Raw genomic sequence first — 27782 nt, 5'->3', positions numbered from 1 at the left:
CTAAAATGAAAATCTCTGTGTGGTTGTATATAAATATTCTTGTTATAGTATTTCTTTACAACAAACATATATTTATCTCAGTGAGATATTGTGAAGAAGTTTGGAATTAAGGATGAGTGAGCCACCAAAGTATGCACATCCCTACCCTGCTCAAGGTATATTTAACTTTTAATTTCCTATATACTACTATTAATCTTAATTAATCTACTTTAATTTTGACTTCTTTTTGGTTAATCAACCTTAATTAATACACACAGCTCCCTCAATTGATTTTAATTAATTAATGGTGGTGTTGTATAGGTTATTATCAAGGTCCTCCAGTGATGCCTCCACCACCTCAATATTATTATGCAGCTCCTCCTCCAAGAAGGGAACCTGGCTTTCTTGAGGGATGGTAAGTGCCCCTTCTTTTGTTGTTGTTTTTTCCGCGAATTTTGGATACTGTATTTATTTAAATTTTGAATCCGTCTCTGTGTTTACTTACGTTGGTGCAGTCTGGCAGCTTTGTGTTGCTGTTTCCTGATTGATGAGTGTTGCTGTGACCCTTCTATCCTCTTCATCTGTTGATAAACTATTATTAGATCTCTCAGAATGTTAGTCCTTGTTCGTTGCTTCAAAGTTGGTTGTCTCGTGTTTTTATCATATTTGAGTTTTAATTTTGTCTAATATAAATCTCTCTTTTATATTTGGTTTTTTTTTTTAGAAGAAAAGTTTGAATTTTTATAAATTAAAGATCATTCTTCTCATATCATAATATATGCAATATCATTCATTAGTCGATTATAAAGTCTTGTTTTATTAGGAGGAGATTTTTCTCTCAACAATTTAGATTTTACATTAGTTTCTTTTATATAGGCCGCTATTAAATGACCAAACAATATATTATGAATGTTTTAGTATAATTTTCTTTGTCATTTGATTTTTCACTAATATATTTTGTAATTATTAGCTTGCGCACAATGCCCTGATTATTTCAGTCCCAACAGCTCAATCACCTCTGTTTTTGTAGAGGCATCTACATAATTATCAACACAATTTGCACTAAAGATTGTTCCATATCTAATTTCTTTCATTTACAATTTGATCCTCTCCTTCAAGCGCATTTATATGTAACCTCAAAATTTATTTTGGTAGAGATCAACCTTTTATTTTGTAATTAATTTATTCTATACGAATTTGAATTACTCGAGAGCTAGTAAGATTGCACACAAAATTAGAAAAGCTACGCATAATTTTCAACTTTCGGTGAGAGAATAATTATGTTTGAAAGTGAACATAAGTAATGTAGTAGCTACTAGTGTTGGGGTCCCTCCATGTCTCCATCAGGTTTGAATTTTCCAAATGGACAAAGAATGAACCAGAAACACTTTATTGTAACTTGACTTTCTTGCATAAAAAATAATTTGAATTCTCAATCAAATGGATTTTTTTTTCTAATCACAAAAATATTACTATGAAGGAGTGAGGTCTCTTTAAATTATTGGGAGAAGCGTAACACATAATTCTGGCCAGCATTATTGACGAAATGACACTCTTTTCGAAATTGGTTACTTTTAACTTCATCGGTAAAAAAAATAGACCTAAGGAGTGAAAAAGAAATTCTATGGAGTATTTTGTAATAAAACTACTTCTAAAATGAATTTTGGGGTTTCTTATAAATATTTCTTTAACTGTATTGTTTCTAAATCGCATTGATTAGTGAAATCATCACCAAATATTTGTAGTACTTTACTAATTATATTTTTAAAATTAGTGATACTATCAGATTGTGTATGTACCTCATCTATCTCAAATTATATGTTATTTGTCTAAATATAGTTATCTTAAATTATTTATCTTTAAGGTAAATTTAGTTAATTTTTTCCCTTGTAATCCTTTAATATGGTTTTTCTTAAAAACCGTGAGAGAGTAAATTTTTCAAAATATTATATTTATTATATTCAAAGAGTGATATAGTAAAATTATTCTTACATTTATAGTTTTTAAAAAAGTGTGTAAAGTCCACGATGAATAAGGTATTGTTGGACAAAGAGAGTATAACTTATATTGCAACGTAAACAAGAACATGAGTAACACATGAATCCATGTTTTGTTGGAATTTAAAGGATTTGAATCTCCACACAAACATCAATATCAATTAACTCAACATTGGATTGATTTTTTCCTCATAAATAATACTTATATAGTTGTGTAAGAATCTATAAATAACTTATTAAGATGCTCAAAATATCAAACGTTTAGTATATATATTTTTTATATATATATATAAAACTAAATATCGAAAAATAAATAAATAACCTTAACTTGCTCTGATCCAAGTAATTCCTTAAAAGTTATTAGTTGAAATGCAGTTTTTGATTGGCAGTATTAATTATTTAATACATATAAAAGTGATCAAGATTGTCCTTGACATATATGAATTTTGATTTCATTTGATTCGTAAGGAGTAAACCTAGTGGAAATGAACATAATGTATGCTAAATGAAATCAAAATCCATACATTAAAAACACATTTTGATCATATATATTCACAAACAAATAATATGCATGTTATGTTGAGTGAGAAGCAACGCATAATTTTATACAAGATAAAAAAAAGATATTTTTAAAATTTCGATGAGTTAAAAGTCTCATATCTCATTAATATTAGTAAGAAAATAGGTACATGTCTCTATCATGTTTGAATTTTCCAAATAGGTTACTGTTAGGAGAAGAAATGACCAGATACGTTTTTTTTTTGAATGACTTGACTAATTGTTATATAATTATTTATCTATTAATTCATTTAAGATATGATATGTTCAAATTAAGAAGCATATAACAATTCGATTCGGGGATATCATCTCCTAAGAAAATTCATGTACCAAGAAATAAAATAAAAGAAGTTGCTAAGTTAAAAGCAATATAATTAAAGATCTTAGGGGTGTGTTGAACACAACATGATCTAGATATGAAGCTATAATCAAATATCTTCACAAACTATATTCATATTCCAAACCATTTTTATATTTTTTCCGCAATATATCTATTACCTCTTTCTTATCACAGAAGATATAATTTTTTTTCTCTTCCCATTATGTATTATTTCCCCCACATACGTCACATTATCATTATTGTCAAATTTAGCACACTAGCAAAATAAGAAAAAATGTTTTCCAATCATTTTATCGTAGACATCAGTAATATTGTCAAAGATCATTTCAATTAATAGGGCTCATTTTCCATATTATTTGAGAATAATAGTAACATTTAAAGGGAATTTTTATAAAATCTACTGTTCAATACAAAATATTACATCTACGTAGCCCATAATTTCACATTACACCCGCATAGCCTCTTTTTTTTTTTTTTTTTTTTTTTTTTTTTTTTTTTTTTTTTTTTTTGCAACAACGCTTATACATTCAGTATACAACATTATACATCTATATACACAATGTATAAACTTTATATTATATATATATAGTGTGTAAGAGTTACTTATATACACACTTTTTTCAAATCACATCTCTTAAAAAGCATGCGTTCGATAATCTCATTTTTCAAATAATATCTCTTAGAAATACAATTGACATGATTCTCTTTTCCTAATTATATTGTTCAGTAATAAAAGTATTAAGCAGACACCTTTCTAGTAATTATTTCTAATGACAAACCATCGAAGGAGTTTAGTCTCTTTATATTAACAGGACAACCATAACACATAATGGCCACTTGGGTACTGATGGAATTCTTCCATATACAAACCATTGGAACTAAACTATAACTGCGCAAAGGATTTGTTCGACCAATGAGACCCTCCCTTTCTTAGTTTCTTTCATTAGCATTTTACTCCAATCTTGGACAAGTAAATATTACTCGTATTCAACACACCAACAAGTAGAAGAAGTTACTAGCAGTTGGTTTTTGTGTGACTTAATCAGGTAAAGTCACTTTATGCATCAGTAAATCTCTCAACAAAATCAATGTTTTTCCAGCCAGATTTATTCATTTACAAGTAGATATGGCCCAAATTTCCTACTTGATTATGAATTCAAATAATCACTAGCGTCATGCGATGAAGTGAGATAGAAACTTACCAAGAAGACAAGGCAGGTGCCGCAGCTAACTGGGAGGGAGATAAATGACTGGTTCCAGCCACGAACACTAGCAAATAAATGAGCAAAACTAATTCAGCTTCAGAGCAATATTTATCAAGCATTGAAAAGATGCTCAAACGGCACTCCATTGCATTATTCCATAATAGTACTACTTCACACACACAAACCTGTCAATAGAACAACATATAATGCATTCATTCTTGACACATTATTTCCTTTTTACATTCATAATAATACAACAAACATTTCCAACAGTTGAAATCCTAATTACAAGACACACGAGTCTCATCAAGAGCTTAGTGTTGTAATCTGAACAGGGTTCAACAAACATAAAAAGCATGATAACTTTTATTATTACCCTCTTTTGGGATGTCATTTATGCATTAACTTCAACAGTTGTGATAGATGCCAAACCATTACCACATCCACCGCCACCACAGCCGCCACAACCACTGCTTTTCAAACTATTCCCTCCACAACCACCACCACCACAACCTCCACAGCCGCCACTTTCTAACCTATTTCCACAGCCACCACCACCACAACCTCCACAGCCGCTGCTTTCTAACCTATTTCCACAGCCACCACCACCACAACCTCCACAGCCACCGCTTTCTAACATACTTCCACAACCACCACCACCACAGCCTCCACAACCGCTGCCACCACAGCCGCCGCTTTCTAACATACTTCCACAACCACCACCACCACAGCCGCTGCCACAGCCACTGCCACAGCCACTGCTTTCTAACATACTTCCACAACCACCACTTCCGCACCCACCACAACCACCACTCTTTAGTTTGTTTCCACAAACAGCACCACAACTGCCACAGGCTCCCCTCTTCATAAGATTACCGCAGCCTCCACTGATTGCTTCATTTGCGGGTGCTACAATGCTTCCTTTGGTAGCCTCCAGGTCCAACTTCACCCCCTTCTCTGTCTCAGATTCCAGATTAGCTCTGTTGTCCTCTTCATGGCACACATCAGTTTCTTGAATGGAAAAATTCTTCTCTTTCGAATGTTTGGCACTGCCTACCAGGCTACTATACCCTTCCTTCTTCAACGTATCACAAAGTACAAAAGCTGTTATAGAACCAGGCAAAAGAAACCACTCCTCTTTCACCTGATTTTACAAGGAAACCATATCTATTAGAGAACTGTGATTCCACAAGTTGATACTGGAACAAGAGTATAACAAAATTACTTACATTGATAACTCCAAATTTCAAGTCAACCAACGCCACTGCCTTTCCATAAGGATCCTGTGCAGAGAACTCTACCGCTGTCATAAAATCATCTTGACTCCTTTGCTTTGTACAATGCTTGTGCTCATAATCCAGCCTCTGACCAGGGAAGAATTTCACCTGGACAAAATATGAGTGTGGGAACTATAAATGCATGGAGATCCAGAACAATGTTAACTTGTGGAATGATAATTATGGGTAACACCCAACAAATTCAGCTATTTCATTATTTTGAAATAAGTAAGTAAATGAGAAGCTGTATAAGAGAACTTTGATCGCAATACTCAAATTCATAATGATTGAAAACACAGAAACAGTCTCTACAAATTGCTTAGAAGGCCACCTTTAATGACATTAAGTGTATAGGTATTAAGGTGGCTGAAATTGTTCAACTTATAAATAGCATTTCACAGCAGCCAGAACAACTACCAAATTTAATAACTTAATACCTACTGAGCTTTGTAATGTTCCAAACACCAAATATTTCCGCAAGAGAAAAATAGTAAGATAATGAGAGCTAGAGGGCTCTATTAGACTGTTAGCAGCAAAGCCATGTTCCCTGGAAAACCCAATGAGGAACGTGAAATAAAAATCTTAAATGAATGATAATTGGTGTCTATCAGCAAAGATGCATTTCCAGAAAATCTGATGGGACATATAAATCATCTAATAGATGAGTGTAAGAGTGACAATGGTATACATCAAATGATAACAGTAATCTACTTTCCTGTTGTTTTTGAACAAAAAAAAGGAAGAAGTGGCGGATAAACACTCACATTCCTCTGACCAGCCAACTCAAAAAGGTGGCCATCATCACTGCTGGATGTTTGAAGTTGAAGAGACCACTGAGCATCTAACAGCAACCACTCTTTCCCTACTAACTCAGCAAGAGAATGTACCTCGCTAGACTTGCTGACGGCAACTACCTCTTTGTGCAATGTAGAATCAGTTTCCCCCTTGGATTTCTTCGAGTCCCTACAGTGGAGCCATGAACAGAATTTCAAGCAGCAAGGAGAAAAGGTAATGACAGTTTTCTAACTTCTCATACATGTTTGGTGAAATTATCGGTTTCGCTTAAAATTTTCACCTACAAACACAAGGGCCCATGACATTTAGAATATCAGATAGGTCCCCTAATACTGAATTAGGCTGAACAGAGAATTCATAAAAGGATTACCCCCAACTTCATTTCAAAGAAGTAAAAAAAGCTTTCTGAGAATTTGATGGTGATGCCAAAGTAGCAAATATTTTAGATGATACCACAAGAAATCATTATCATGATTCCTTAGTTAACCACGAATAAACGGACAAAGATAAGAAAGCAGATAGTATATCAATAACAGGCACATCCACGTTAAAGTCCCTATACGGAATAAGATCAACAACATAGAATGCTTAAACATCAAGTACCTCATTTGAAGGCTAATGACCTCATCACCAGCATCATCAATGACACGAGTCCAATTCTTAGCATGCTGAATCCTTCCAGGAAGTGGGAATAAGCAAGAATTTTTGGAGAATGCTCGAGGACGGACAAAGTGAAAGACATATGGTGCTGCAGTAGGTGTTGTAACTGAGATAGCTACTCGTAAACAGATTGGCTTTAGTGTTTCAATTTTAGAGCTTGGCACAACTTCCAACCACTTTTCCATTGTAAGTTTTGAAGTCGGGCAAACCAAATCTTCTAAAGAGACTTTAACAGAACCCACAGATTTAACAGATTTCGGAATAGGCAAACCAGACGATGAGCAGGACATGAGATCAAAAAGAAGATGCCCATTAGGTTCACATTGGAAATAAGCAACCTGTTTTTCCCCAGTGACGGACAAAATAGTAAGTTTTCTCTTTGCATTGAAGATTCTATCAGGCTGAGTCTTGCTAAATGAGACAAAGAAGCTTCCCTTGTGTCCTTCTGGTAAGTTTCTGATATCTACAAGCTCTAACATAACCTGTAAATAATTGGAGAAGTTACTAAAAGTTACAACTTGGAAGTCAGGTCTTCATAAGCAATAAGACAAGTAGATTATTTTAAGTGAAGTGATCTATAAATCTAGGTTACACATTAATGTTCTTCATATCAGGAGCAGCAATGTTCAAGATAGGCCCTGAACGATACAGTTTAATGAATTGACACCCTACCTGTCATAGTAAGACCAGACACAGATAATGATTGTCTTTAATGTCAACGTAGAATTAAAGTTGTAATATAATTTTCCACATTGGATTTAAATCATATACTTATAAAATAATATGGCTCCCCTATAATCTCTAGCGTTAATAGCATACTGATTGAAAACAAAAGATCACTTAGGATTTTCAGCACATTCTCCAGATCACTCATCCTTGCACTTATTACCTTCAGATATAGTTTGGAAATGGAATTCATTATATGCAAGTATCCTAGATATATCAGTTATATTGAATCTCAAAATATGTAAACAATATTGAGATGACAAAGCTAAAAGTAGAAAGATGCTGAAAATTACTTCTACTGCTTCCATCTCAGGATACTGCATTATCTTTTGGTGCTCATGGAAAATATCTGTGTTCTTGCGTACAGGGTTGGAGGGGTAATAAGAATTCCCAAGAGGAGATGGTGAACTGCCTCTATACATTGCACCTGCCCTCCAATATCTTAAACCATATGTTTCTTCCCACTGCTTTGTAGTGCGAGAAAAGCCAGTATCCAACTTTTTCCCTTTTGTTCGATCTGAGTCAGTGTCATCATGTTCTAAAACCTTACCCATAATGTCAACAAGGTCTTTGCAATAAGAAGCAGGATGTAACTGGTGAGTATGCCAGATAAGGTCTATGTCATAAGTTGGAACAGTGAAGCTCTTCATCGATCTTTCTTTGTTTCTCCGGATCAGATGTAAGAAACCCTTGTATCGAGCCACAGCACCTTCAAGATAGAGATCGTTGTTTATGTGTGGTCTAGACACCTATAAGAAAGACATAAAAGAACTTTTACATCACTGCTTAATAGAGTAGATAACAAAAATAACACCACTAGAATCACTACGGATAACATGATTTTGACAACAATTAGCAGGAGAACAGCTGAAGTTTTTTCTCTGGCCTCCTAGGTATATATATCCTTAAGGATGGGATGTCAGGCAAAAGGAATGCCTCTTATACCTTCCAGCTCTGGATTTTCCTTACTATCACTATCAGAATGAGTGTTAAACCATTCTGTTTATATGGTTCGACATAACCATTGATTCTCAAACTTGGCATATAAATAAACAAAACAGAAGCTTGTGAACTGTACAAGTCTGACTGCTGATATGATGCGCTATACACAAAAAAAGAGTCTTAGCCTCCTCTTGCTCACCTGGTAAAAGAATGGGCTTTGCCGTGTAACAGCAGAGACTAGATCATAATCACTGTACTTTTCAGCTTGTATAGCTTTTGCATGGACATCTTCTGAAAGAGCTCTAGCTGAGTCCAAATCATAAGGCTCATTTGTATACAAGTGTTCCCACAGTTCTTCGGTATCCTGTTTTGATTTCGCATTCACAGAAGATACAACATCATGGTTGTCAAGAATTCTCCCATATAATTTCTCACAGTCAGTCTTGTATCTAACCTGAAAAAGACGGCAGAAAGGACATTTAAGTATGTAATAAATAGCTTTTAGTCACAGAATTTAAATAACAAATGTTTCACTAGTTAAGACACATACGGGATTGAGCCTGTGACAATGCCAAATCCATTCACAATCCAAAGGAACAACCAAGGGTCCGTCAAAGTAGGGGGACTCAGAGTGTTTTGCCAACAGTGGTAGCCAACATGAGTAGTACCTGAAATTGGGATTTTAATTTGCATGTTCTCTAAAGTAACCTTTTAAAGAAATGAAACATTAACTTGTAATATTACCTCAGATCAGAAGAAAAGGAAAATGATTTACAAAGTAAAGTTTTTCAAATAATCAGTATTCATAGTTGAAAAACAATTAACACGGGACAAACTCTTAGAGATTATGTATGACCTATGAATGGCTTTATCCAGGCCACGGCCTTCATACAGCCAACGGTTTCTATCCACGGTAGCAAGAAACTTGAGCTGCTCTTTAGCTGCAGCAACAAGGTCCACAGTTATCAGAGTCTTCTGAGCTTCATTCCACTCTAACTGCTGTTTCATCTCCATCCTTTTTTCACTAATACCCATTCTACTGTCAAATTGAAGCATGAATGTTTATCAAAAAGTACTAAAATTCCAGCACATCAATTCAGAAACTGGAAAATTATCCTCAAATCAACATCGTGAGATAAACAGAAATATACAAATGAAATTACAAAAGCACATTAAAAAAATACATTTTGTATGATTTCTATGGATTTATCAAAGATAACTGAACCGGTGTATAAAAGATAAAAATATCGCTGAATTACATCGATCACTCTTTTTCTGTGCAGAAAAATTGATTTCACGTCCAAATGAAGTCATAGCACGCAGAACACTTGTCAAATAAAGAGAACCAAAAAGAGAAAAAATTGAACAAAATTTAGGTAAAGAGCTTAGGAATCTCTAACAGCAAAGACTCAGCTAGAAAGATGAACGATACGTTGAACAATTGGTGGGCAGTTAATACTCAAAAGTCAATTGATCGGAAAAAGAAACAAACAGCAACAGAGAAATCCTGAAGCAAAGGAAGAAAGAGTAAAAAAGCGATTTCTGAATTTTGACTCACCGGAAAACGGAAGAGACGACGTTCGATTGCCGGAGAACTCCACCTGAGATGGCGAGTTCTTAATTGAGAAATGCAAGATATTTTATGGAGTAATTTGGTTTGCAAGTTCCAATTTTATAGTACACCATGAAGAGTACGATATCAGCTTATAGTTTAGAGTATTGCGATCAAGTACAAAATATTATGTTTGGACATAAATACCCTTTTACAAACCAAATTACCTCCCTGATCCTTTTCCCTTCGAAATTTGATTAAATTCGAATGCACGTTGTAAAGTCTTATATGGTAGGGTAAAATACTCTGTAATAAAGATGATTAGGGGAATGCAATTTTGAAACCTCTAATTAAGAATGAAGAAATATTTATCACTCTACCACAATTTCTATTGGTGTTATTTCTTCTTACATCAGTATTATATATAAGATGATACAAGATATATTTGTTTTTTGACGTTGCTATTATATTTTTTTCATAATTTCATACTTGACTTAATTTTTTTATTGTATTTTTCTCTTGTTTTAATATGCACTACTTAAAATGGACGCTTACTAAAAATACATTTCTCTAACTTCATAAATTAAGGATAAAATTATGTAAATGTTATTTTTGTCGAACCCTGCTTATGAAATTTTTTCAAGGTATATTGTTGTTATAGTAGTCTATTGTCACTCATGCACATTCTACTCTAAATTACTTATTTCATTTACTCTTCTTATTTTATGTTGTAATGTATAATAATACTATTTCTCTTTCTCTCACCAATTTACCAAGAATTTAAACGGAAATTTCTTCAAAGGATAAAATCTCATCGAATTATTAAAAAAAAGTCTTTTGACAATGACTTCTTTAGTTGTTTTATTGATTCCTTATTGGTAGGGAAGGGTACTGAACTTCTATTGACATTGACATGTTCTCTTTTGGCTTCATTAATTTTACTTGGCTATATTAATAAAAATAGATATTTTATTTTATTCTTATCTCTATATTAAAAAAATAAAATAGTTGAGCATGATTCACAAGAAAAGGTACATCGTTAAAATTGTTTATTACTACTATTATATGCCTTCACCTAACACGCAAGCCAGCCCCACACTCAACATCATCCAAGTAATGTATTGAGGAAATAAGTTAGTAATAGAGTAGTCATGTACTCCAAAGTATAAGAGAGAAACAAATACAAAAAGTAAAGCACACGGCTCATTTTGTATTTTTGTATGTACTACATAGTATGTTGTAGTACAACCAGAAGAATCACTCAAATAACGTGACTACACAACATTATAGTAGTAAACAGTTTGTTTTATTCCGTGGCCGGCATCACACTATTTATCAGGGCCGTTACGGTATTGAAATTAATTAGGTATGATTTGATATTTTAAAGTTTAATTTTAGTATTATTAATTAGTATTATATTAAATTAATTAGGTATGATTTGATATTTTAAAGTTTAATTTTAGTATTTTGTGATATGATAAATCAACACAATTTCAACTTGCATATACTCATATATATATATATATATAAATAGAGAACTATGATTTCAATTTTTCAAAAAAAATTGCCAATTCTAATTTGTTGTAGTACTTAATCATGGCTGCCAAAAATCAATAGGAGACTGTAGGTCAACAATAAAAACTTGTATGATAAATTCTTATATTACAGCTACTTCATATTATAAAACTCCATTAAAAGTTATTTGAGCTTCATTTAAGCCTGTGTTTGAAATTTGAGTTTCTGACCATTCTACTGGCTAAAACCTTTTGAACTTTTACTTGTGGAACGTTAGAGTGAAACATGATACTAATTATATATGGAAATTAACAGACTGAACCAAGGAAAAACCTGTGCGAGAGTTTTTAGAACTTCATATACTATGTCATCTGTTCCAATTTGCTAATGGCAATGTGTTTGGAAAACCCAGCAAGAAATTTTTCACGTGAAGATTACCATAAGAAAGGAGAACTGAAGAGGAACAACAATAGCATACTCAATGTAATCTTATAAGTGGTATTTGGAAAGGGTAAAATATATGCAGATCTTATCCTTAATTATTTCGTAGAGACAGAGAAGTTTTCTAATAGACCCCGGCTTAAAATAAAGCACAACCTAAGTAACTTGAAAAAGAAATAAGAACATAATGTGAAATGAGAGGAATATTTCTTCAACCTGCAGGATCTACACCTCTTGATGCCCGTCACTGCCAACCTCTCACACCTCCTCACTGTGGTATCTATACTTTTCCTCTTCACATACCCAAACCATCTCTTGCTTCCCTCATCTTGTCCACCATGAAGATCACACCTACCTTGTCCCGGATATCTTCATTCCTAATCTTTTCTTTCCTAGTATGTCTAAACATCCACCTCATTTTCGCACCTTTCATCTTTTGAACATGTGACTTTTTGATGGACAATACTCCTCATACAACTTAGTCAATCTAACGATGCACTTCGTAGAACTTACCTTTAAGTTTAAGCGTACCTTATTATTACACAAAACTCTCAAGGTGAGCCTTCATTTCATCCTTCCTACATCAATACAATGTGTTACGTCATCATCGATCTTTATGGTCATTACCTTGAATTAAAGACTCGAGATACTCAAAACATTTTTTTTGGATGACTTGAGCATCAAGCATTGATCTCACACCAAGTATGTAGTCTTGGTCCTACACAACCTTGACCATTTAAAATCCATACTTTATCTCTAAACATTTATTTTAGCGTTAATTTCACTGTGAGTCTCTTCAATCAGTATTGTGTTATATGTGAAAAAACCATATACCATCATGTTATCTAACCTTGGATATGTTGAGTCAATACATCCATCGTCACAGGTGCGAAAAGAAATGAGCTAAGAGTTGGTCCCTGGTGCAACCCTATCATGACTAAGAAGTGCTTTGAGTCCCTTACTACAATCCTCATTCTAGTCTTGGTCTTATCCTCATCTCCACCACCATTTTTCACACTTTCATAGTGTGGCTTAATAACTTGATATTCTTATAGTTGTTGTAGTTTTGACCATCACCTATGTTCTTGTACATTGAAATAATCATCGTACTCCACTTCCATTCTTCGAACATCTTTATTATTATCTTGAAAGTGATATTAAACAACCTAGTTAACCACTCCAAGCTCCTCATATAAGTGATGCCTAGTCTATACAACTTTTTATCTTCGCCTCTATTCCCTAGGTAGCTCCTTATATAAGTGTTCGAAAGCTCCCCATTTTGCTGCCATAACCACTAACTCCACCTCCTTCCTTGCCACCTTATACATTTCCTTCTTGCCTCCTTGTGCATTTCCTTCTTGCTTGTTTATCCGTCCTATTCTTGTTCTCCACCAACTTCGCATAAGTAGTCTTCTTTGCTTCCATTTTGTGTTGGACTTTACCAATTTCCTCGACATCCACTAGAGGAACCCTTCGATGCCCTCAACACTTCTCTTGCAACTTCCCTTATGCAACTAGTTGTCTTATCACACATACTGATCGCATCTCCACTGTTTACCCAAGCAACTATCGCTACCAACTTAACTTGAGCTTTGGCACGAGTCAAGTCACCTCATCTGATCCTTGGTTGGTCATATCAAGTCCTCCTCTTCTTCTTCCTCTTAATATCCGAAAGCTTATAATTAATGAGTTGTAAGATTCTAGTCTAAAATAATCTTACGGTCCTTGCAAATGCTTTTATCACCTTTCTTAAGGAATACATAATCAATATGAGTCCTAACTACCACGCTATAAAAGGTTACCAAATGATCCTCTTGCTTTGGGAAACTCATAGATAAAAATATTTTTTTTTACTGAAAATCTATTTAACGTTGAAAAAGTGATCGAAGTTTGGGGTAGGAGTAAAAATGCATCAGTATCATAAATATGAAGAGTTATTAACATATTTGATTTTATGGTTGCCACGTCTTTTTATCAAAATTTTAAAAAAAATTATGCCAAACTAAAGTAAAAGGAGTATACATTAACCAAAAGTATAATTAGTGGGACAGAACAAGAGTATATTTGAACCATTTTCATTAGTATACAGATATATTTGACACTTGTGCAAAATTTTGAATCAAGCTTGTAAGGTTGTTTCCTTCCATTGACGCTAGTGGGACTATTTGAAAAAGAGATAAAAGGATAAAAGCGACACCGTTTAAGCTCTCTTCCCGATAAAGATTTATCCATCAATGGAGACGACACACATGGAGAGCTTCCTCAACAAACTCTCCTTCACATCCATTACAATTGCAACACTAACCCTTCTCCTCCTTTACCTCAAAACCCCACAGATCTTCATCAATCCCAATCCAAAACCCCACCAAAAATTCCCCAAATCCACCTGCGATTTCACCCATCGAACTTTCACCACTATAAACAAACACAATCGCCGTATATGGTCCACCAAATCATGGATCCAAACAGTCCATTCCTTTACAATTCAATTCCAATCCCTCCAGGCCCAAAATTTCTTCTCCAACAATTCTCGGATCTTAGTTGTGTCAGCCGGGGCGGGTCATCCTGTTATGGCCCTTAATAACATGGGGGTTAACGATGTCTCCGGTATCGAGGTTGTTGAATCACATCCTCTGGTGCGCCGTGCGGATCCACACAATCTGCCGTTTTTTGATAAGGTGTTTGATTTCGTGTTCAGCCCGTATTTAGAACGGGCCTTGTTTCCGGCCCGATACGTGAGGGAAATGGAGAGAACGGTGAGAGATGGCGGCGCGTGTGTTGTGGCTGTGGAAGAGTGTGGTGGCGAAGAGGTGGAAGAGGTGGTGAAATTGTTCAAAAAGTCGAAGCTGTTAGAGGTGAAGAACATGACTTTGGGTGGAGAAAGGAGGACAAACATAGTAATGAAAGTTGTAAAGTAGTTAATTAAAGCTTAAAAACAATAAAAATTGTAAAGAGACTGAATTTATTGTGGCATGAACACATGTATATTTTTTCAATTTGTTCAATTCAGTTGCAATTGATTTTATTTTCTCACTACATTTTATGTGTACTTTAATGTAAAATTTGAAAATATCAGTTAAATATACCAATTAAAAGCGATTATAAAAAAAATACCTTATGTTTAAAAATTAGTACTATTCTTTAAAAAAAAAGGTTAAGTTTTCCTACTCTCACTCATAGTGGGATTATATATATAAAATAGATCCTAATCCCCGAGTAACTTCCAAATTTAACTAACCTAGTTCATCCCTAAATTGGATTAATTCGCATATTATAAATACACCACCATCTCATCATCCTGATATTATCAATTCTATAAGGATGTATGAATTTTCTTAACGAGTAATCATAACCCAATAATAATTATTAAATTATAATTTTATGCTTAATTGATATTAACAAGCTCTTGTTTTAAACTTGAAGCGTGTTTCTGGAATTCTAGACAAAGGATTTAGTATATCTATACAACCAAAGGATGTAGTGTAGTGAATAAGAATGTTTATCTCCTAACAAATGTTTCAGATTCGAGCTCTCGGTATACGAACCAAATGGAGCCCTACGCAACACGATTCTAACATAGTTGGACACCAATATGAATATCCTGACATCAAGTGAGAATCTAAGTATTTTTTTTCCGTAAATTTGTAAATGGATAAATGGAGCCAATATATGAGGGTGATATTAATTGTGAATACAATGGATCCTGCCACTCAAAATTATATCATTTGGTGGCCTTAATAATTAACCTTCATTGTTGCTTAATGAATGGACAAAAGGAGCTAAACGTTGTAAAATTGACGAAAAAATGTTAGAAAAGACTAAAACTGCACCATTTTTACAAAGAAGGGGGACTATTAGTGCTCCATATGAAATGATAAGGATCATTTTGAGTCTTAAGGCAAAGATAAGGGACAATTTTGATCCTTTTCTCTTAGATTGTAATAGGTCCCACATTATAAAGTCCATTAATAATTTCCTTCACATAATTAATAATAATTCTAACTCACTAAACATAATAATTGTTGTTCACACGTATTTTTAGAAGCTTAGAAAATAGTAGTAATAAAAGAGAAAAATGTTAAATTAGGCTTTTTACAATTCTAGTCAAATTATGGCCACATAATTCTGGCCCCTTCCCCCCCCCCCCCCCTTCGTAAAGACTTGAAACATCGAGAGGATTTCGTATCTAAAATTTGGGACCGTTTAGAGAGAGGTAATTTTGAGTTGATCAAGATTGAATAGTTAGTGGATACTTCATGTTTAATCAGTGTATATTTTATATATAGTTAATCTATATTCAGCTTTTTGAGTATATCATAATGTAAGTGTATCACTCATGTATATGTGAGATATATTGTATAGTTAGTGTATACTTTCTATGACTTTTGGCAAGTTATGTTGTATAGTCCGTGTACACTTTCTACGATTTTTGGCTATTTTTAATATAAATGAAAACAAGACTATTTATTGTAGACTAATTACTTCATTGTATATATTTGAAATTTCACTTTTATAAGTTAAATCACCCAAATACATTGTATTGTAATTATCTTTAAAAAACTAAAAATGGGTCATATCCTAACTTACCGCAATTTTATTCTTTTTGAAATATCAATGAACATTCCCCAAATAAAATATTCCAAGTAAAATCTTCATACCTATTAGTGTTGCAACAAGATATAATTTATACACATAAATCCTAATTTATATGTGATTTTTCTATTCTATCCTTCATATTGTTTACCACAATTCGTATATGCATTATTTTTAACAACATAGAAAGTACGTACTTTTTGGCTCTATTGGATAAACATATTTCATCAAATGATTCAACTATCTAAAACTATTTCCTTACTTTTTCATAAATTGAGACATCTTATACATCTCTATAGTAGAGAATGATAGTAGTAGTATTTACTAATATTTTTATATGAGTGAGTTTTCCTATTCACATCATAATGTGATTTACTTCCAAATTTTAGTATAGCCTAGTCCATCCATAAATGGGATTAGTTCAATTAAATATACAAATTAAAAGCGGTTTTTTTTTAAATTTTTTTTACCTTATGTTTAAAAATTAGTACTAATCTTTAAAAAAAAGGTTAAGTTTTCCTACTCCCACTCAGTGGGATTATAGATCCTAATTCGTGAGTAACTTCCAAATTTAACTAACCTAGTTCATCCCTAAATTGGATTAGTGAACGCATATTATAAATACACCACCCTCTCATCATAAGAAATTAACTACGTACTTGATGGCATACTCTAATAACGGCCTGTTGTTTTTTTGCTTCTTTTTCTCCCTATGGTGCCTCTCCTCATATGCTCGAACCAACTGCTCCGATTTCCACTTCAATGGAAAATCCTACGATTCATGCAGCCATCTTCATACTTTGAATTCTTTTATTCACTGGAATTACGACGTGCCTTCTCATACTGTCGATATCGCCTTTAGGATGTCTGAAAGGCAGCACGGAAGATGGCTTGCTTGGGCTATAAACCCAACATCTACAGGGATGATCGGCTCGCAAGCTTTTGTTGCATTACAACGTTCTGATGGTACTCTCGAAGCATACACGTCACCTATCGACACCTATGGAACCACCCTTGTGAAAGGTGACTTGAGCTTTACGGTTCATGATGTTTCAGCCCAGAATATCAACGGACAAGTCATCATCTTTGCTAGGTTTGAGCTACCTATGAATGGAAGTAATGTTGTGAATCATGTTTGGCAAGAAGGACCACTACAAGATGATGATACACCAGGAAGTCATGGCATGTCAGGAGATAACTTGAGATCTTTTGGCACTTTAAATTTCCATTCTGGGAAAACTGTGGCTATAAGTAGTCATAATGTAAAACTAAATTCAAGGTCTAAGATAAAGATTGCACATGGTATTATCAATGCGGTTAGTTGGGGAATGATGATGCCACTTGGTGTTGTTCTTGCTAGACTGAGATATCTACCATTACAAGAGTACTATCCAGCTTTGTGGTTCAATCTACATATTTATTGTCAAAGTATAGCTTATTTTCTCGGTATTGCTGGTGGAGGTGTGGGATTTTATCTTGGGAGACAATCTTCTTCAGTTAAGCAACACACTTGTCATAGATACATTGGTGGTGCACTTTTAGTGCTTGCAACATTACAAGTGTTAGCTCATCGTCTACGGCCATCAAAGGAACACAAATATAGGGTGTATTGGAATATCTATCACTGGTGCACTGGTTATGGTACTATTATAATGGGAATTCTCAATTGTTTCAAAGGTTTCCAGATGATGGATGTTGGGATTTGGAAGAATGCTTACATTGCTTTTCTTGCTTCCTTGGCCTTTGTTGCTGCTGCTCTTGAAGTTTCGAGATGCTACCTCAACGCTAACAAAGGAACAGCTACACCAGAAGGTGTTTCTGCAAACGTCGGTATAGAAGACAAGGCATAGAGTTGTAACTAGTTATTTTTAATTTTATAGGCATATAGTATAATTCGTAGCCCAAATTTCATGTTCCACCCTCTAGAAATTAAACTAGATGTACTAGTTATAGATTGATGAATGCTACTCTCTCCGTTTCACAAAGAATGACCTGGTTTGACTTGGCACGGAGTTTAAGTAAATAAAACAGACTTTTGAATCTTGTGATCCTAAATTAAAGTTATGTCAAATGTACAAAATTGCCCTTAATCTTATAATCTTAAACATGCCACGTGGAAAGCAAAAAGTAAAATGTTACCAAAAAAGGAAAGAGGTCATTTTTTTTGAAACTGACTAAAAAGGAAAGGAGGTCATTCTTTGTGAAACGGAGGGAGTATTAAAAACACGACTATATAAACAGGGTTTTTTTTTTTTTTATGTAAATATTTTGGGAGAACTTTACAAACTCCACATACTGGTTCTTCACATGAGCAATGTGCCTTTTCTTTTGTTTTGATAAATTCCATAACCACTTTGTAAAAAGGGATCTTCTATTGCAAACCTAAATCTGTTCAGAATCGGGAATTTCTAGCAAATAACGGGAGGAATTCCAGTTTAAATCGATATTTTAATCTAAAAATAGGTTGTGCTAGCTATAATAAGTTAAATATATGGATAATAATGTAAAAAATAATTAATCCATACTCTCAAATCTCAATTTAAGTAACTTAAATTCTAAATTGAAATTTAAGGAGTTCAAAACTCGTCGGTGCATTTAACTAATTGTAAAATGTGGAAATATATAAAAGGAGTACTATTTTTTTCTTAAAAAAAGGATCCAGTTAGTGGTGGGCTGGTGGCAGATCTTCAAAAGAGAACAGTTTTCAAGAAAATTCATAATATAACAATATTCAAACCAAAGGAAACGGACGGAAACTTCCATGTTAATTAGGAGTGTGTTTGCTGCCGAGAAAAAAATATTTTCCTAAACTAGTGATAGCTACAGTAATAATGATAGTTAAGTAATTTTTTAGTCCTAAACAAAATAAAGTTAGTTTTAGTAGTATAAAATATTTTCAAAATTTAATAAGAGGTCAGACACATACACTGATATTTCTCGAAAAAGTGATTTGATTGATAGAATTTGATATGAAAATTATTTAACTCTAGAATAGAGGAGAGCCCTTCAACTCAAGCACAAAATCAATATGAGTTAATAATAATCGAGACTGACTCTTAGTTATTTCCGCCATCCTGACAATATCTTCCCATTCTCACTCAATTTCAAAACAAAAGAAGAAGATAGGAAAGGCCGAGTGACCTTTCAAAAAATTAACTCTCGACTAAGAGCCGCTAGTTTGAATTAGTTTAAAAATTGATCAGACCTATTTTTAAATCAATTTAACTCTTAATAGTGTTTGACAAATTTAAAAATAACTTAAAATAAATTTTTAAAAAACTATTTTTTTAAGTCAATTCAAACATACTTAATAATACTCCTTTCTAGTTCAAAATAAATACTACTAAATTAATGCACCACGTGGGTGTTCTGTCCAACTCAAAGTAAGTAATAATTAGAGTAAACAATATTTTTTTTTGAAAAACCCTCAATCCTTTAAAATATACTCCTACTATATATGATAAAGACATGTGCAAACAGTCATCAATCTATGGTTGAATTCATCATTACGATAAACAAAAAATAATAATATAAAAATGGAGCGGAACCGGCTCCCCTAGCTATAAATACATTCCTATTGAATCCAATATTTCACATAAAATAAATCATTTTTGCTATTCCATATTATGGCATTGTCCTACTATATCTTTCCATTTTATTACTTTCTTCTCATAATAATATCAACTAATTCCCTAGCTAAAACCACTTTTCATCCTAAAACACTATTTCTTGCAGTAAAAAAAGATCCAATTAGCCTACAACACATATCTGAAATTCAACAAAGAACACCTTTGGTTCCCCTTAAACTCTCAATCCATCTTGCTGGTGATAGTGTATGGGTAGATTGTGAAAAAGGGTACCAAAGTTCAAGTTACAAGGCAGCTCGTTGCAAATCAAGTCAATGTAAACTTGCTAGCACCATACTATGTGGAGATTGTCTTGTGGGATCAGTGGAACGTGGTCCAGGATGTAACAGAGATGCATGCTATAACATTATTGAAAATCCACTTGTTCAAATCTTAACAAGGGGTGAAATCGCACAGGATGTTTTGACAATCAAATCCATTAACGGATCTTTTGTAGGTACGTATTTATTATTTGTTGGCAACTTTTACATTCTAACTTTATGTTTGACATGTTTAATAAGACCACAAAAAATGAAAGGGGATTTTGATTCCTTGTACCTTAAGACCACGAGATTCAACCACTTTTTTTTTTTTCCAGGCCCTGTTGCAACCATACCGAACTATATATTCAGCTGCGCTGGATCATATGTAACTCAAGATCTAGGTAGAGATGTTAAAGGAACAATTGGTTTTGGACATCAAAGTGCAGTATCACTTCCTGTTCAATTTGCATCAGCTTTCAAATTCAGTCGAAAATTTGCCATTTGCTTGAGCTCATCAACAGAGCGAAATGGTATAATCTTCATTGGTAACAGCCCTTATTTGCTTAACAGTGGCTTTGATGCCTCGCGAGATCTTATCTACACACCTATACTTACCAGCCCATACGATGTTGTACGAGACAAGAAGATCTCCGAATACTACATAAAAGTTTCATCTATTAGCATTAATGGCAAAAATGTGCCAATTAATAAAACTTTACTCTCATTGGAAAAACAAGGTGGCACAAGTATTAGCACGGGTTTGCCTTATACTATGTTGGCGAGTTCTATTTACAAGGCGGTAACAAAAGCTTTTGTTAATGAAATGCCAAAAGAGGTTAGATCTGTATCTCCAGTTGAACCATTTACAACTTGTTTTAACTCGAGCGATATTGGTATGTCGCGCCTTGGCTTCAATGCTCCTGAAATTAACGTAGGTTTACATAAGAAAAATGTGCATTGGACTATAACTGGAGCAAATTCGTTGGTGAAAGTTAACGAGGATGTTGTATGTCTAGCCTTTGTTGAAAGACGAACTAGAGATTGGGGAGAAGCTATTATTATCGGTACGTATCAAATGCAGGATAACTTGGTGGAATTTGATATTTCCAGAAGAAGAATTGGTTTCAGTAACTCGCTATTTTTCCATCAGACTATGTGTTCCAATCAGAACTATACTTAATTAGCGCGTCAAGCGTAGCTTGATCGATTACTATTTCTTCTTATGTCGCAATAATATGAATTACTCTGCTTGTAAGGCTCTGTTTAACCACTTTCATCCATGATGCCCTTGGCTTATTACTATGTTAGGTGTTTTAACAAAAATGATGCCTCTTTTTGGGTGTATTATTATATTACTAACTGGGTTAGGTTTGAACAAGAAGATTCCTTAACCTTTGTCCCTTAGGATAAAGTTTCAATGTTGTTCGAGACATAATTAGTACTCCAAAGACATAAATATGAACAATTAACTCTCTTTAACTTATCACCTAAAAAAATGTAAATCAAGGGCAAAAATAGAAGAAATTTCCATTGAACATTGATAAAAGGCTCAAATATTCAATTATTATGGACTAGAGGGAGCAAGTTTGTAGTTGTTCTACATGACCAAATACTACATTTATTTTCTGCACTAAGGCATATCTGTAGAAAGTAGAACAAGATTTGCCTTCAATACAACAAAGAAACTATCTTATTTTTCTGAAACTGAAGATTTGAGATGTATGGCCAACAAAAAAAGAAAAGCATCTTTTGGAAGTCATTTCGCTGTCTGCTCATTTCTTTACAAAGCCGACGCCCTTCTGAATACTTGTTGCCAGCTCTTTCTTTGCCTTCTCAAGCCCAGTCCTGCAAAATTTTAGTATATTGAGAAAAATCTGACCAGTATTTTCACAATGAACATGACAGTGATTTCAAGGGGTAATTGATCAGAACATTAACCTCTCGTATTCATTTAGGGGACCAAGGGGGAATATCTCTTCAACTCCGCTACGCCCAAGCCGTACTTTTGATGCAAAAAATGGAAGTTCGGTCACCTATAAAGACGATTAACCACCACTACTAACTGTCATGAACCCCCAAGTTGCCAATGCTCCAGAATAAAGTTATGTGATGTTAACATATACAAGCTGCAGAGGAACTTTAGCATGAGAATGTTTAAAATACATGCCTGGGAAAACACAAAGGCACATTGAATAATAGCAGCATCTCCTCTCAATCCATGCAAACATGCATCAGCAAATTTAACCGCAGCATATGCCTGAAAAGTTAGGAAAGACTTGTCATTCAGCATTGATGTGGATGATTTGAACTCTAAACAGCAATGTAAGAGAAAATTGAGAGAAAGAGTGCAAAAATGTTCTAACCATAGAGAGAGTTGCCGAACCAGCACCAGCTTTTGCCTACAAAAAAGAGCATCATGTCCATTCAACAACAAATGAATTCCACCAATTGAGCTAGCTTAGTCAGTAAATTTCTGGTGCTATGACAGACAAATAAACCATGATATACACAATCAAGAAATTTGTTTGTTTACAAGAGAAGAGTAACAAGAAAAGGTAGGATGATGGAGAAAGATGATTCTATCCAGGAGAGAGACAGCAGCTTATGGGCAATGGAGTTACGGCATGATGCTTGACAGGCTAGTACTGCATATTAGAAGTAGAAGATAAGGACTGTCCTGTGCCATTATATTACTATTGCGGGAGGAAGGGAGAGTAATAAAATCATATAGTAAGGACTGAAACCCCTATAGGTTGTGATTGTGACATCTAAACGTGCAATGTCATATAACACATGCCTAACCATTATTTGAAAGGATGAAGTTTCTCAGAAACTGATTTTGTCAATCATGGAAAAGACAATATGGGCAAAAATATGATTTAGGAGACGACAGGCTAAACATCCAATATGAGATAAATCAGGAAATAGTATTCTCCAACTGCTGCAAAGGATCGGGGCAACTTTTTAAGGAAGATCTGAAGTCAACAAACCTCTTTAACCATGTAGTCTATGGTAAGCCAAATATACACAACAAAGACATTATTCAACAAGGTCTTTGGAAACAAAAACAGTAAGGGAAAAGCAACACCGTCGGCCAGGCACCACAACTATTTCAATATAACAACCAAAAAACTCATTTAACAAGTCTTCAATTTCATCTTACCTCGACAACCTCAGTTCCACCATTTTGTATACGAGATGTTAAATATTCAGTTTCCGCTGGGGTAAAAGAACAGGGAGGCTTAATCTGAATTCCATTAGACAAGTGAAAAAGAAATCCGAGGTTAGTAAGATCCCATGAACAAGCTATACTCGGTTTGAACTAAGTTTACCAAACCTGGGAAAGAAGAGGTAGAATTGTAACACCAGCATGGCCCCCGACAACTGGAACATCCACTTCCCTAGGATCAAGCCCCAAAACTTCAGCCTTCATAACATGAAGGAGATTAGACCAAGCAGAAACTCGACATAAAATGCCAAAGAACAACTCAAAGAGCATTCAGTTGGTACACACAAAATCATCCATGTCACTTCTATTGTTCTTAATTATATGCCAATATAATGTTCAGCAAAGGTCATGTGTATGTCTCCCAAAATAAACCAGGATTAGATGGCTGATAACTGGCCTCAGTTCCACAAACTAATCAGAAGTATGTGGCATTCACCTCAGGTCCTTGTAATCTATTTATACTTGTACACAAGGTCAATAATGCAACAGGTCTGTGAAGCATAAAAGGTAACAGCCAGTATATGCTCTTTAAAATGAATTAGGTTAAAATACTAAAGACTAAAATACAATAGTACTCCACCAAATTCTATAGCTTTGTCCTAAAATGGATATAGAGAGTAAAGAAGAAATTAAAATGTATTTTGAAGAAAAATTAGTCTACAGTATATGTCAGGTTTCACCAAGTCCTATTTGAAAGGATAAAAGGGTGACCATTAACAGCTGAGCTAGTACGATATATAAGAGAAAATGAATAGTGGGTGATTTTTTCATTCAAAAACTTGGACCTAATTTTGGGACAGACCAAAAAGGATTTTCTGGATGGAGCTTGTAACATGGTCCAATCAATCTTTCCCCCAATTAGTCGGTCAAGAAAAGCACTTGTTTATCGGCTTCTAGCTTTTTAAACATTGAGTAGCTGTTCTGTTCAAAGGGAAGCGGAGGAGGGAAAATCACAAGAGAATCAGTTCAGAAGGTTATGCATACCACAAAAGTATTGGCTCTGACGACATCAAGCATAGTGACACCTAAAAGTCTCCTGGGATCAAAGGTGCCAGCCATCTTGAAAACCTCTGCAGCAATTGGTACTGTAGAGTTTACAGGATTACTAATTATGTTGACAATGGCCTTAGGACAGCACTTGGCAATTCCTTCACATAAAGTCTTCACAATTCCTGCATTTATGTTGAAAAGATCATCTCTTGTCATGCCTGGTTTTCTAGGAACACCAGCAGGGATTACTACAAGGTCCATGCCAGTGAGAGCATCTTCTAATTGTTGAGGTCCTAGAAAACCACGAACCTGAAGTCGAGAAACTCAAGTTAATTATTAAAAGACAAAAGAACAACACTGATCAAAGTTATAGCTAGAACGTACACAACATCATAGTATGGGCTGTCTCAGCACTAAGCAATCATCAACATGCAATGTAGAGCAGAGTTGCAAAAGGCAAAGTTTGGTCTCGCCTCAGTTTGAGGTAGTGTCTAAATGCCCCCGAAAGAACAATGGGGGACAAAAATTTCACGAGTGAACACCCCTCTTATTGGCATACTAGCATCAATGTAACCATTCCAATGTTGTGAAATGCAACCAATTTCCAGTTTGTTGTGCTATTTTTATTTTTCTTCTAACATCTCAACAGATTATTCAATTTTTCAGTATATATTCAGCAATGAATTTATGAGTACTATATTTTTTTTTTTTGATAACCGAGAAATTCGTCCGTGACCCGCCCTTTGGACCAATCACAGCCTTCTAAACTCGGTGGATAATGGGCCCGCCCCTCTACCCTTCTCCACTTAAATATCGGGCTTCGCTTTGCATGGTGTGGGGCTTGAACCTGCGACCTAAGCCACAAATCCTCCACCTTTTGCCACTTGAGCTAGGCCTTGGGGGATTATGAGTACTATATTCATCGGACCCTTTAGTAAATTTCATAGTAATCCTCCATACATGACTTTGAAATGACAGTTCTGGTAGATGCACTAGGATGGTCGGTCGGCTTTAAACCCAGTCAATCAACTAAACCTCTACCCCATATTAGTGGGGATCAGCTTTATGAATCTCTTGTTCTTTCCTCTTTATTCAGGTACATTACATTCCAATACTATATAGTTTGCTTTCAAGGCAAACCCGGGGTGCTCTAAAACTAAAAGTTCAAAACTATTTTCCTACATGGACATACAAGTCTTTAAGACAACAACTACTATGCCTCAGTCCCTAACAAGTTGGGATTAGGCTATGCTAATCCCTACTGACTATGTTTCCCATTTAAATTCATCTCAAGCCAGAAGAAGAAGTTTCTTACAAACCAGTCTTCACCCAGAAAAAAAGAATCTCATAGTCAAAGGGTCTAATATAAGTGTAAGCCTTACCATTAAACAATATCCCAACTAGTCCTTATTGCCTTTATGCATTCTTTACCTTGATGTGCTCTATTCTTAAAGAAGTGCAATTCATTTCGAAAGACCGATAGTCTTATGAGATATTTCCTTCCATAAGACTTGCCTAACTCGTATCATTTTATGATCTTCCATAATCATATTGTCAATACCTACAAACCGATACATCTAGAAGTCTATAAATAATATCTAAACACCACCTAATATTTTGTCAGCTACGTGTGTTAAATTCCGCTTTATGTTGGATGCGATCATCTCTCATCTTGTGCAACCTAGCCATACATCCATCTTAATACTCACATTTCTGCAAACTCATTTTGTGAATATGTTGGGGCTTAGACGCCCCCATTCACCATCAATAACATTGATGGTTTTACAACTATTCAATAAAAGCTACATGGTTTTATCACATAACACTCCATTAGCTGTCCTCTAACTTGACAGCTCTGTTTTTTATTACTGCTCCAATTTTGCAGTTCCATTCAAAGTAAAGCTTTCACATTTATTTAAAATAAAACAATAATAGAATACATACTATACTATGTGCTTACAAACTCAGTAATTCCTTAGAAAAACAAGGGAAATAGGGAGAAAAATTACCACAGCACCAGTGTCCATATGGCTAATATCAGCAGTTACACCAGGGGTATTTGCAACATCATAAAGATGCAGAACCGAAACCAAGGGATTCATCTTCATAAGCATTGCAAGTGGTTGACCAATCCCTCCTGCAGCACCCAAGATCGCAACTTTGAATCCCGGAGAACCCCCTTTCGCCCTGCAATTAGCTGCGCTCAATCCCTCCATCTTGAGCCCCAAATGACAAAACATCACCGATCAATATAAGAGTAAGAACAAAGTAGTACTATATCATTTTACTATACTGTAATTGATCAATTGTTAAAAAAACCTGGTGAGGAGAAGTAGAAGGGTTAAGATGGGCTGAGATGGTGGCGATTCGTTCAGCACTGCGCTGCATATTGGATTTCGTTTGAGAATGAAATTATTTAACGAGAAACAGAGGCAGTTGAAATCAATTTAGTTTCTATTTTTCTAAAGAGAAAAGATGAAATGATTTATAAGTAAAGCGATCAAGAAGAAGAAACCGGAATGATGACGACACCCTTTATTGAGATGTGTGAAATTGGATTTAAAGTTTTTTCTACAGACTTATCTTCACCGATCTGGATTGCGGGAATTGTTAATCAATTCTAAACAAATTGGGTATGAAATTTTATACCACTAATGATATGAAGTGGAAAATAGACAAGTTTTAATTTTCCCTTAAAAAGGAAAATTAGGCTCTATCAGAAAATTCTAATGCTACCTAATTTATATTTTATTCCATTTAGTTTATATTTGTGTAAGAATATTTTTTTATGCATAATTATTTTCCGGTATATATGGTAATGTATATCATACTACTAATAGTAATGTTGAATGAATATTTTGAAAGTTTCCTTTTTCTTAAAAAAGAGATTTTTAGAAAATATTATGAAAATCAAACTTAATATATATTATAATTGATGATATTATTTTACTTCAAAATGTAGAAATAATTACTTTACAAAATATATACGAGCTCTAACAAATCCCACTAACTTGGACATTTGTCTATCTATTGCTTTTTCTTCAAAAGAATTCTTCCTTTTGTTACGGTTCTCTTATGGCTTCCACAACTTTTT

General features: G+C 34.4%; 5 protein-coding genes and 1 long non-coding RNA gene across 10 annotated transcripts; 4 read left to right on the top strand and 2 right to left on the bottom strand.

Moving 5' to 3' along the window:
• On the top strand, positions 1-783 carry LOC102596313 (uncharacterized). Its single transcript, XR_001473415.1, has 3 exons — positions 1-155; positions 301-394; positions 495-783. It is a non-coding gene; the product is annotated as an uncharacterized lncRNA (long non-coding RNA).
• Positions 784-4186: 3403 nt separating this feature from the next.
• Positions 4187-10158, bottom strand: LOC102595754 (glycine-rich domain-containing protein 1-like). 3 transcript variants are annotated; one of them, XM_015308596.1, is made up of 9 exons: positions 10038-10158; positions 9336-9518; positions 9030-9147; positions 8679-8933; positions 7831-8286; positions 6755-7293; positions 6121-6319; positions 5309-5488; positions 4187-5223 (listed from the first exon to the last, which is right to left on the bottom strand). In XM_015308596.1, the coding sequence occupies exons 2-9, from the start codon at positions 9512-9514 to the stop codon at positions 4474-4476; spliced, it is 2676 nt and encodes an 891-aa protein (XP_015164082.1). In that variant the 5' UTR covers positions 9515-9518; positions 10038-10158; the 3' UTR covers positions 4187-4473. The 3 variants fall into 3 exon arrangements, with proteins under 3 accessions (XP_015164082.1, XP_015164083.1, XP_006346884.1); XM_015308597.1 differs by having other exon boundaries at positions 9336-9515; XM_006346822.2 differs by having other exon boundaries at positions 5309-5464; positions 10038-10157.
• Positions 10159-14572: 4414 nt separating this feature from the next.
• LOC107060559 (uncharacterized) lies at positions 14573-14905 on the top strand. The gene has a single exon (XM_015308572.1). It carries the CDS (start codon positions 14573-14575, stop codon positions 14903-14905), a length of 333 nt encoding a protein of 110 aa, XP_015164058.1.
• Positions 14906-17443: 2538 nt separating this feature from the next.
• On the top strand, positions 17444-18430 carry LOC107060558 (cytochrome b561 and DOMON domain-containing protein At5g47530-like). The gene has a single exon (XM_015308571.1). It carries the CDS (start codon positions 17444-17446, stop codon positions 18428-18430), a length of 987 nt encoding a protein of 328 aa, XP_015164057.1.
• Positions 18431-20195: 1765 nt separating this feature from the next.
• Positions 20196-21745, top strand: LOC102599472 (basic 7S globulin-like). The gene is made up of 2 exons (XM_015308594.1): positions 20196-20663; positions 20805-21745. The coding sequence occupies exons 1-2, from the start codon at positions 20207-20209 to the stop codon at positions 21647-21649; spliced, it is 1302 nt and encodes a 433-aa protein (XP_015164080.1). The 5' UTR covers positions 20196-20206; the 3' UTR covers positions 21650-21745.
• Positions 21746-21971: 226 nt separating this feature from the next.
• Positions 21972-27370, bottom strand: LOC102595203 (malate dehydrogenase, glyoxysomal). Of its 3 annotated transcripts, XM_006346821.2 has the most exons (10): positions 27204-27298; positions 27008-27070; positions 26698-26904; positions 24683-24997; positions 23807-23896; positions 23633-23716; positions 22833-22868; positions 22637-22726; positions 22408-22502; positions 21972-22314 (listed from the first exon to the last, which is right to left on the bottom strand). In XM_006346821.2, exons 3-10 carry the CDS (start codon positions 26902-26904, stop codon positions 22242-22244), a joined length of 990 nt encoding a protein of 329 aa, XP_006346883.1. In that variant the 5' UTR covers positions 27008-27070; positions 27204-27298; the 3' UTR covers positions 21972-22241. The 3 variants fall into 3 exon arrangements, with proteins under 3 accessions (XP_006346883.1, XP_006346882.1, XP_015164079.1); XM_006346820.2 differs by having other exon boundaries at positions 27008-27366; XM_015308593.1 differs by lacking the exon at positions 21972-22314 and having other exon boundaries at positions 22448-22531; positions 27008-27370.
• Between the last annotated feature and the right edge of the window lie 412 nt (positions 27371-27782).

Source organism: Solanum tuberosum, unplaced genomic scaffold (genome assembly GCF_000226075.1).
Source record: "Solanum tuberosum cultivar DM 1-3 516 R44 unplaced genomic scaffold, SolTub_3.0 scf00085, whole genome shotgun sequence".
NCBI classification, from domain to species: domain Eukaryota; kingdom Viridiplantae; phylum Streptophyta; class Magnoliopsida; order Solanales; family Solanaceae; genus Solanum; species Solanum tuberosum.
This window is presented reverse-complemented; position numbering and strand designations above follow the sequence as displayed.